This window comes from Alosa pseudoharengus, unplaced genomic scaffold (assembly GCF_046254945.1).
Source record: "Alosa pseudoharengus isolate Yale_2024_CS ecotype anadromous, Long Island Sound unplaced genomic scaffold, YU_APseudo_1.1 YU_APseudo_1.1_scf_20, whole genome shotgun sequence".
NCBI lineage: Eukaryota > Metazoa > Chordata > Actinopteri > Clupeiformes > Clupeidae > Alosa > Alosa pseudoharengus.
In genome coordinates, this window is record NW_027468664.1 from 7,462,221 (window position 1) to 7,473,584 (window position 11,364).

General features: G+C 39.0%; 1 protein-coding gene across 1 annotated transcript; it reads left to right on the forward strand.

Moving 5' to 3' along the window:
- The first annotated feature begins 1,208 nt into the window (after positions 1-1,208).
- Positions 1,209-3,321, forward strand: LOC143136570 (cell adhesion molecule CEACAM20-like). The gene is made up of 5 exons (XM_076297284.1): positions 1,209-1,394; positions 1,529-1,798; positions 2,026-2,304; positions 2,541-2,789; positions 3,218-3,321. The coding sequence occupies exons 1-5, from the start codon at positions 1,376-1,378 to the stop codon at positions 3,238-3,240; spliced, it is 840 nt and encodes a 279-aa protein (XP_076153399.1). The 5' UTR covers positions 1,209-1,375; the 3' UTR covers positions 3,241-3,321.
- Positions 3,322-11,364: the final 8,043 nt, after the last annotated feature.

Genomic DNA, 11,364 nt, shown 5'->3' on the forward strand with positions numbered 1-11,364 from the left:
TAGACCCTTTCAACAATAAAAACAAAAACAATGCTTGAACATTCTATTTGGTTCCCAATCTACTTCCTCTGCATTAAGATAACATATGGAATGTTAAAACAGAAGCCTTGTGGGGCCAACTATGATGCTGATAATGGAACTCTCTTGAAAGGGTCTATAATTCATATACTGCACGGGCTGTGTCACCTAGCATGGGTGTACTATTAGAGAAAAAAGTGTGTCAGCGCATTACAATAACCCAATGTACATGTTTTAATCAACCTGTTTTTTTTTAATAACTTGTAAAACTACTACAAGACAGTTTCAACTTTTTGATAAACTCACTTGGGCATTTGACCTTTACAATGGCACAAGTAACAACCCCTTTTATAAGCCTGTTTTCACTTGTGAAATTGTAAGCCTGTATTTCCGAGAGTACAATCTAATTGCATTACAATACTAATGTCTGTATTATCTTAGCTTAAAAGGTTGCACTGTCAATCCTTATTTCTTCACCATTAATGTGGCACATGTGTACATTGCAGATGGACCTTACAATGCCAGTATTCAAGCACCTAAATGGCTGGTGAATGGAGTTAAATCTACATTTGTGTGCTCTGCTGTTTGCTATCCTTCCTGTGAATACACTTGGTACGCTGGTAACCCAGCATCATCATCACCACTGTCAACAAGCACCAGCAATGAACTTCATTACCTGACACCACAGTACCAAACAGGACTGCTGGATGTATTTTGTGAGGTTCAAAACACTCTTTCTCAACTTTTTGTGGAAACCAGCGTTGCTGTTTGGGTGCCACGTAAGTATGCAAGAGTAATTGTGTTGATATTCTAAACATGTGTACACACAAACATCTGTAAGTAAATACCTAGTAAATAATCTGAATCATACATGTTAGTCACCTTAGCATGCTTAAACCACTCAACTATAAATACTTATCAATAACTACTGTTATTATTATTATTAATTAATTAACAGACATTGCGTTCACAGAAACTCTGAAAGTTAAAAAAAAAAACTAGGGTTTTCTCTTGTTTTGACAAAGCAGATGTCACTCACTGTTGGAAAATAAGTTGTTCATGTGTTTGATGTTCCTCAGAGGGGCCTACGGACATATACATGAGTGGCCCGACATCTGCGATGGTAGGGACCAAAGAAACCTACTACTGCTTTGCCTATTGCACTCCCAGTTGCAACTACATTTGGTATTACCAAAACAAAACCTTTACTGGTGACGAAGCAAATGTGCCCATCCTGAACCGAAACAAGCCACTGTTTGCAAATATACTGGTCATCCAAGTGGAGCAATCCCATAAAAAGGAGTCCATAGTGTGCTCAGCTGTGAATGTTCTGACCGGCAAGACTGTAAACCACACAATGATTATCAATGTGGCTGGTGAGCAATTTAAATTAAATTTAATTCAAATGAAATGCAATTAACGAAAACTTGATGTTACCATGACCACTTCTCTTCATGTCACAATCCTTTCAGAAATCAGTCATAACAGTCTATCCTTCTCTTTCCACCAGATCCAATCTGTGTTCTCCCCATCACCGCAACACCACCTATTGCAGACAGCTCCTATTCCCTGAAGTGTGTTGGGGCACAGCAAAATGCTTATATTTACTGGACCAAGAATGGGAAAGCATTGTCCACTAGTGACACAGTCCATCTAGCTGATAATAATGTTATCCTTACGTTTGATCCACTCCGTGCCTCTGACACAGGCGTATATCAGTGTATTGCCAATGAGCAAGGAAATGTCATCCCTGGAGTTCCCTATGAACTGAAGGTCATCTGTGAGTATAATAGAATGAAATGCATTGAGTTATGTGGATTGACAACACATTTTATTTCCTTTTCATGCCTTGGCAATCCAGTCTGTGCTCATATTCATGTGAACATATTCCTAATGCAATTTAAATAGAACCATTAGTCATAGAACCACATAGAACCATTAGTCATTGCTTTGTGTATCTTACACCTTATCCCTTTGTCCTGATCTCTTGCCCTGTCTTTTTTATAGATGGGCCACTGAATACCGAGATAACTGTATCTGGTGACAAATTAGTGGGACAGACTACACTCCTACTCCCAGGGACTTCTGCCACATTTTACTGCTCAGCTAAATGCTACCCAGCATGCACCTACGTGTGGTATAATTTCAATGGTGACATAATCGGCAAAAATGCCAGCTTCTCCTTCACCCCAGCAAGTGTAGCTGATGAAGGTGTAATTACATGTGTGGCATTCAATCCAATTACCCAAAACTATACCACCGTAAACACAAACATTGAATTGATTGGTAAGTTAGACAGAATATGTATTCTGACTGGAAAAATGCTTTTAGATAGCCTACATTAGTCAGTAGATGTAGAAATGAAACTTCAGAAATAGTTAACATGTATGCTCATGGAGTGACATATTTCACTTACAAATGAAATTAATTATTCTTCAATGAATTTTACAGTCTACCACTTTGGAGTACATGTTTAATTCACAGTTTTTTCTCTCTTTCCCCGACAACTACATTTCTTGCAGGTGGCCCAAAGAATGTCACTATCACTGGACCAAACTCAGTACAAGTAGGGGTGAAGGCCACTTTTGAGTGTTCAGCTGTCTGTACCCCATCTTGCGTCTACACATGGGAGGTCTATGGGAGAACAATACATGGCAGTGAAGTGGATCTTACCATCAGTAAATATGTGGCAACTGAAACCCTGCTATGCATAGCACAGAATATTATCACTGGGAAGCTTGCAGGAGCAAATGAAACACTTGATGTTACAGGTAGGAATCTATAATCCACTCTATAAACCAGCTGCCAAGTAGTTTTTCCATGTGATCTGATATGATAGCTAATACAAATAACACCAATTTAAAACTTTTTCAAATTACCGGATGAGCAGACACACTTGCCATTCCCACTAGCCATCCAGGCTATGCACATTAGTTCTGTGGTTTGGTTCAAAAACCATGAAATAAGAAAGGTTTTACAGCATGATGTCACCAGCAATATCACAGACACCAGTTAGCATGCTATCAAGCTTTCATCAGTGTCACTGGGCAGTTGGTGATGTTTGAAAGAATTTTGGATAACTCTTAAATAGGCAGCAAAACCATATGATGCTGCTTCAAATATAGAGGTTGATTTCTCAAATTGTGAAATTATCATTTTTTTTATTAATAAATTGAATCATTGTTTCTTTCTCCTGCAGATACTAACTGGTGTGGATGTTGAACACATTGCCAGATTGAATGTCTTACATACAATAAGTGTATGTTGAAATACTTCTTTGATGTCTCCTTCAGAAAAGTACAGTTATATACGACAAGGAAGGACAAGATTGAAATCACAAAATATCATAGTTATTTTGCACTCTGAAATATGTAGCTAAAATGCTAACTGTATATGTTCATGTCACTGTATATACTCAATTGTTTTTTTGTCTATGTCATTGACAAAAATAAAATCTTTTTTACATATAATCTTGTACGTGTATTTGGAGATGCCCACACAAACCGGAAGGTGTAGAAAGTTGGTTTTGTTTCTGTTCTGTTGCAGGACACTGTCCATGAGGTTTAGGAAGCTTTTGTTCCACCCAATAGAAAATGTTAAAAAGTATGGGTCCAAACAAAGGATGATACAGCCAATGTATATAAGCAACTTAGTGGAGAACTGGTGTAATGTAACCTAATGTGATAGCACTGGTGATTCAGAGGTCATGAGATACCTCTGGATTGGTGTGATACTGGTCATGGGTGGGTATAACACAACTACTTGTAAAGCAAATGAGTAAATAAGTATTTTTTTAAGTAACTAGTAAGGAAACACTTTATAATAACTGGGCTAGAATGCAGTATCCTAAAAAGTTGGGGGTTCAATTCCCAACTTCTACTGTTGTGCCATTGGCCTTTAATTACAGTGCATGAAAATGCACTGTTCTGTTATCCGAAGTCTTCTTCTTTTTCTTCTTATTACAGTGCATGAAAATGCACTGTACTGTTCTTCCTAGGCTTCTTCTTCTTATTATTTTTCTTCTTCTAATGCAGTTAATGCAGCTTCAACCGTTTAACGTAGAAACTTCATTCAAACTATGTTGCGTAGGTCTTACTTAGGACATGTGGGCTTTGTATTTTTCAGCTTTGTAACTTTTATACTTTTTAAACTATTAATTAAAAACTACTCAACATTTCTTTTACACTTAACATGGGCTGATGACATCACAATGGACTAACTAGTAAAGCATTTCCTGAAGGAAATATAGTGCATGAAAATGCAAAAATATGATGAGTTTATATGGTTAAATTATTTGCTTGGTAGATAAGGTTTAATATAGTTGGAATGACTGAACATTTAAATAGGTTAATAATTTAAATGGTTAAATTATTTAGGTAGATAGTTGACAATAACTAACAGTTGGAATGGCTCCAATGTTTGCTAGCAGTTATGCTAACTATGTTAACAAAGATAATAATGTTAACCAAGTTACTATGCTAACTAGCAGGCTAACAATGTTAAAATGCTAACTATGCTAACCATGTGACTTAGCTAACCTAGCTAATCATTTTTAGCAGTTATGCTAACTATGCTAATTAGCATGCTAACATGCTAGCATGCTAACTATGTTAACCATGTTACTTAGCTAACTTAGCTAATCATTTTTAGCAGTTTTGCTAAAAATGCTAACTAGTATGCTAACATGCTAACTATGCTAACCATGTTACTTAGCTAACTTAGCTAATCATTTTTAGCAGTTATGCTAACTATGTTAACTAGCATGCTAACATGCTAACTTTGCTAACCATGTTACTTAGCTAATCATTTTTAGCAGTTTTGCTAAAAATGCTAGCAATGCTAGCAATGTTAGCAATGCTAACATGTTAACTATGCTAACCATGCTAACTAGCTACAGTGGGTAGGAGTCATAGTTGATGACAAGTAATAGTTACAATGGCTGAACAGTTAAAAAGTTCAGTAGTTTAAAGGGTTAAATTGTTTAACAGTTAAATATTGTAGTGAGGACTTTTATTTTGAAATAGTTTTTGGCAGAGGAAGCAGTTGAACAGGATGTGTAGTCTTAATAGGGCCAGTTTGTATGCTTAAAGTGGAAATTTGAAGATACATGGATTTTCATTAAACCTGAAATTCAAGTAGTTTCACTCGAAAATGACATGTCAATAACGACTTTCGCCACTAGGGCGCGGCCATGTTTTAAAAATGAAGGCGCTACGTCATCAGAATGGTTAGCGTTTTTCTTCGTGGATGTTTTATCCATTAGCGGACGTTCACTTTATTTCAATATGCCTACGCAAATTCTGTTGATGTTTGTTTTTGTGTTTGTACAAGAACAAGGGCCGCTGTAATGTAGCTTGTAGGCCTATCAGAGACAGCACTTAATTAAACTTCAGTCGCAATAATGTGTGTGGATGTTCTCGCACAACTTGTGGATTACCGCGACCTGAAAATGCAGTTGCATCGTTGATGAATTGGTGAATAAACTCGGGGCGCGAACTTCTCATGTGTGAGTAAGAGGTTTCTTTTTGTGATTGATTAGTATCAATGATTGCATTTGTTTCACTCAAGTAGTAGTGGAAACTATTTGCAGAGACTTTCTAACCTGGTGAGAACCTGTTGTGGGTACGCTAGCCTACAGTATGTCTGACTTGTGTAGGCTACTCTGCAGTAGCCTAGTTCTGTGATTGTGACAGGCATGGTTTTGTGGGTAGACGTTGTTTATGGACTGTAAGGCATCTGAGTTTTATTTGTTTATGTAAGCTAACATAAAATAACATGCTGTTCACTTTAAGTAAATAAATGCACGGATGTGCCGCTTGTAGCAACCATTGATTTTAGGGTTCATGCTATGCTAGTTACAGTATGTGCTTGTTATGTTATGCTATGCTAGTACTGTATCGCAGCTTCTACCATGATAATACATTGCAGAACAACTGAGGATGGGTGTAAAAATTAGTGTAGTCTCAGGTGATCAGTGTAGTCCCCTATCCTACCCCCTCTGCACAACCTATCAAGAGTGTGTTAGTTGGTTAACTGCTGTTTATTGGGCGTTCCAGTGTTTCGGCTCGGAGGTCCCTCAGCGACCACATTGCAACCTTCAACGTCTCGCTTTAATGACAGCATTTGGCACGTAGGATTGGACGTTATATATCTGTTATTTTGGATGAGATGTCCCAGGTTCATTTCCTGGCAGCAGACACTCTCCATGTGTGCAATGTCAGTGAACATAGGGACACAACCCCCACATAAGCACCACCGATTGTTTTCTGTGCGCTCAGATACACCGCTCTCTCTCTCGATCATCTATTTCTCCTCCATAGTCAGGCTCTGGGGGCACTAAAACTCCCACTGCTCTTACTGTCTCAAAAGCATAGGCAATTGGATGCCTGTCCTCATTGGTGGGTCTATCCCATTCGTCCATATCCATTTTGTTGAGGCATTAAGCTAACTGAGCCTATGACAGCCGCTATGTAAACAGCATAGAATGTTGTACCAACCATTCTTGTGATGTCATCATTTTCTGAAAACAAATATGGCGGCGCACAGCTGAAATGAATGCAACTTGTTTGTGCTTTATTCTGAATAACAGGTCATATTTCTGACTTAAATTTGTATTTAAGGTATATTTAAATATTTAACTAGTGCTATAGACATCTGTTTTATTTAACCGCTTCATTTCCACTTTAAAGCCTGAGACTGGCAGTTGATGCAGGTGGCCTGAACACCTGCCATAGGATTCTAATTGCTTAACGGCTCTATTGTGATGTCATCAGCCCATGTTAAGTCTATGGGGAAATTTTGAACAGTTTTTAATTAATAGTTTAAAAAGTATAAAAGTTACAAAGCTGAAAAATACATAGCCCACATGTCCTAAGTAAGACCTACGTAACATAGTTTGAATGAAGTTTCTACGTTAAACGGTTGAAGCTGCATTAACTGCGTTAGAAGAAGAACTAGAAAACGCAATTCCAGGGAATTACCAGTGCATGAAAATGCAAAACATATGGTGTGAAATATATTGTTAAAACAGATGATGTGCTAATTGGCAACCAACATGATGAGGTTTAATATAGTTCAAATGACTGAACTAGGTAGATGAGGTTTAATATAGTTGGAATGACTGAACAGTTAAATAGGTGGATAGTTTAAAAGGTTAAATTATTTGCTAGGTAGACAAAGTTTAATATAGTTGGAATGACTGGACACATGGGCAGATTATGAAATTTCGGGCCCCTGGGCCCAGATGTATTAAGGGTTCCCCACTAATTGTCGCTTATGTGGGAGGGGGGGTTTGGGGGTCCTCCCCCAGAACATTTTTAATTTGTTTGATGTGATTTCCTGTATTCTGGTGCATTTTGGGGATGGCCAATACTTTAATTTAATCAGATTCATAGCCTACATCCTGATTTGTTGATATTGAGGCAGTGATTCCATGCAAAGGCTTGGGCTTCAGGGCCCCCTGACCCCTTGGGCCCCTGGGCCTGGGCCCGGTAGGCCCGTGCAGTAATCCATCCCTGACTGGACAGTTAAATAGGTGATATATATTAAACCTCATCTACCTAGCAAATCATTTAACCATTTAAACTATCCACCTATTTAACTGTTCAGTCATTCCAACTATATTAAACCTCATCTACCTAGTTCAGTCATTCCAACTATATTAAACCTCATCTACCGAGCAAATAATTTAACCTTTTACACTATCCACCTATTTAACTGTTCAGTCATTCCAACTATATTAAACCTCATCTACCTAGTTCAGTCATTCCAACTATATTAAACCTCATCTACCTAGCAAATAATTTAACCATTTAAACTATCCACCTATTTAACTGTTCAGTCATTCCAACTATATTAAACCTCATCTACCTAGTTCAGTCATTTCAACTATATTAAACCTCATCATGTTGGTTGCCAATTAGCACATCATCTGTTTTAACAATATATTTCACACCATATGTTTTGCATTTTCATGCACTGGTAATTCCCTGGAATTGCATTTTCTAGTTATTATTCTTCCCACCAAATTTCTGCGTCTAATTCAGCTTTAACCGTTTAACGTAGAAACTTCGTTCAAACTTTGTAACGTAGGTCTTGAAAAGGACACGTGGGGAATGTATTTTTCACTTTTGTAAACTTTATACTTTTTGAGATATTAATAAAAAACAAGCTTATTTTTCCCCATAGACTTTGCATTAGCACTATGACATCACAATGGACTAATTAACTTGATTTGCAGCTGTATCAACTTCCAGCTGCTCACTATTAGGACCCATTAAAGGGCCAGTTAAACTGATTGCACCTGTATCAACTGCTTTCTGCTTAACTAGGCCAACTCTCTCTGTGTCTCTCCATTCTACAAGGATATAAGGCACATTCCATCCAACTTTCTATCCATTCATCCTCTTCAAACCATTCACTCATCCACCCATTAAACTATCCATCAACATCCATTAAACAATCTGCCTATCAACATCCATTCAACTTTCTGTCTATCAACATCCATTACACTATCTAAATTCAACTTTTAAACTATATACTCTGTCTCAGGCTTTAAGCATACAATCTGGCTCTCTTAAGACTACTATTTCCTCTGCCCACAACTGTTTCAAAATAAATGTCCTCACTACAATAATTCACTATTAAATAATTTAACTATTTAAACTACTCAACTATTTAACTGTTCAGCCATTTCAACTGTCAGTTGTTATCAACTATGACTTCTGCCAACTGTTTCCAAATAAAAGTTTGTTTGGCATTTTATGTAATAGTACAGTACGCTGTGTTTGGAAAATAGGGTCCCGCTGGATTTTCATGTAAAAATTAATTTTTTTGCATATTTTGCTAATATAGAGTCTAAGGATCAAGATTTTTTTTGTCTTCAAATTTTCACGATCCATCTTTAGTGTTTTTTTCTGTATGTTTTAAAATAAGCGATTATATCTAGTCCGAAAAGTGATTTTCACATTTTCTTCTAATTTTTTGACATTTAATTCCACTTTTTGCACACAAAACCCCCAGATAATGTAGAAAGGTTGTTGGTTCTAAAACAATATCCATAGTTTTCAAACTTTGAGTGTCTGAAAAGTGTAAAAACACCTCCACCCTTGTTGCCTATGTCAAAAATGATTTCTTAATCTTTGCTTTTCTTGATGCTTTCCTTGACCTGCCATGTCATTCTATTGTCTACCTTAAGAGAAATTTGTCTTGGAAATAATCTATAATAATAATAATAGTACAGGCAACACAGGTGACATAGGCATGGGTAGTTGAGTAACAGTAGGCAAAATTAACAAACAAAAGAATATAAGGTACAAACAAACAGACAAACCACGGATGGCCCTCTCACAGCCTGAACTAATACAAAAAACAAAAAACTCAAGGGAAAACATTGCTCAGACACTAAACCATGTGCATTTGCTCTCTTTAAAAGCTACGGGTTATAAAGCCATGTTCTTCCAACAACAACAACCACAAACACCCATGCGGCAAAAATATCAAATGACCGGCTGTGTTCTCCCAGAGAGGAAGCTACGTATATGATCACCACCCACAGGTGGACGTGTGCGCCAGCGCTGCAGGTCAGCCTTTCTGCATACACACCTGTCTTTAAAGTTCACCATCCTGGTAGCATACCTATCTACTGCCAAGGCTTGAAGGGGACGGGGAGAATATTTACTTCTGCTACACTGGCAGAGAACTCATGTGAAACAGACTGTGGGAGGTGGAAGGGGTTTGAATGCTGTCCGGCAGTATTATGAGTGGAACGTCTTAAGGGGGCCCTTTTCCCCATACAGCCTGATCTTATAGTGTGTGCCAATTCCATCAAGACACTCCACAATTTCATACTTTATAGACACCCATGTATCCTGGATTTTGTGGCGACCATGAAAATGGTTCTTGCAAAAGAGTTTACATATATTTAGCAGACACCAAAGTCACTTACATACTGTATGTCAGCTATATTACAAGAGATCACATTGTCCCCGGAGCAACTTGGGGTTAAGTGCCTTGCTCAAGGGCATAACAGTGAAAGCCGGGAATTGAACCGACCGACAACTTTCAGGCTACTGCACGCTAGCCCAGCTCCTTAACCACTACACTACCACTGCCCACTAGAAAAAGACTAGAGTGCCAGGTGGTAATATGGGTACAGTGTCAGGACCGCACACTACAATCTCCCAGAAGAACTAAATTTATTGAGTTAAAAACATAACGCAACGTTTCGACCCACCAGGGTATGACCCTGGTGGGTCGAAACGTTGCGTTATGTGTTATGATGGCAGTGTGCGGACAACTACTCTTCTTTCCTTGATAAGCTTTTTTGTCCTGCACCTGGCCTCAGTGAGGTGGGATGTGCATACAACCACTTTGAAGAGGACTACAGTGTTAGGACCACCATGCCTACGATATGCCGCAGCCTCTTCTAAGTGTCTCCTAGCACTAGCATAGACAGGTACTCTTGATGTTGCACCACCCAATCAGTCGGTGGACTGACCCTGTGGTCACCTCCAGTATATCCAAGTAGGTGGTCGACTGGTAACTGTGGCTTCTGACCGAACATCAGCTCGTATGGGGAGTGCTGTGTGGACTGGTACACGGTGGTATTATAGGCGAACAGGAGCTGAGGGAGCAACTGGGGCCATTTACGCTTCTTTTCAGGGGGTAAGGTCCTGAACAAGTCATGAAGTGTCCTGTTGAAACGTTCACATTGACCATTCCCCTCTGGATGATAAGTGGTGGTTCTAGTCTTTGTTATAGGTGTCACACAGGTGTTTCAACAGCTCCTCCTCAAAGCTGCTCCCCTGATCAGAGTGGATTCTCCTTTGCACGCCATACACATAAAACCATCTCTCAGTTAGAATCTTAGCTACGGTGGAAGCTCTCTGATCAGGGGTGGGAAAGGCCTGGGTAAACTTTGAGAAAACATTTGTGACTACCAGAACATTCTCTTGTCCTGTGCTAGCCCAATCCAAGAGAGTAAAGTCAATGGAGATTATCTACAAAGGCTTAGGGGCTAGCATATTTCCCAAGAAGGTTCTGGCTTGGGTTGTCTTGCTTTAGCAAGCACAGTGCTCACACTCAGAACACCACTTTTGCACCTCATGCCACATCTGGGGCCAGTAGCACCTCTGTCATATCAGATCTGTGGTCCTGTCCACCCGCAGATGGCCGTGGTTGTTGTGTAGGCTAGTGAGCACTTTGACTCGCAACACCTTTGGCAGTAAAAGCTGCAGCACTGGATCCCTGGAAGGAGGAGCCTGGATCGCTCGGTACAAGGTCCCATCCACTTCCTGTATCTGGGACCACTGCTTTATCAATTGCGGACTTCCCTTGGTTCACTCC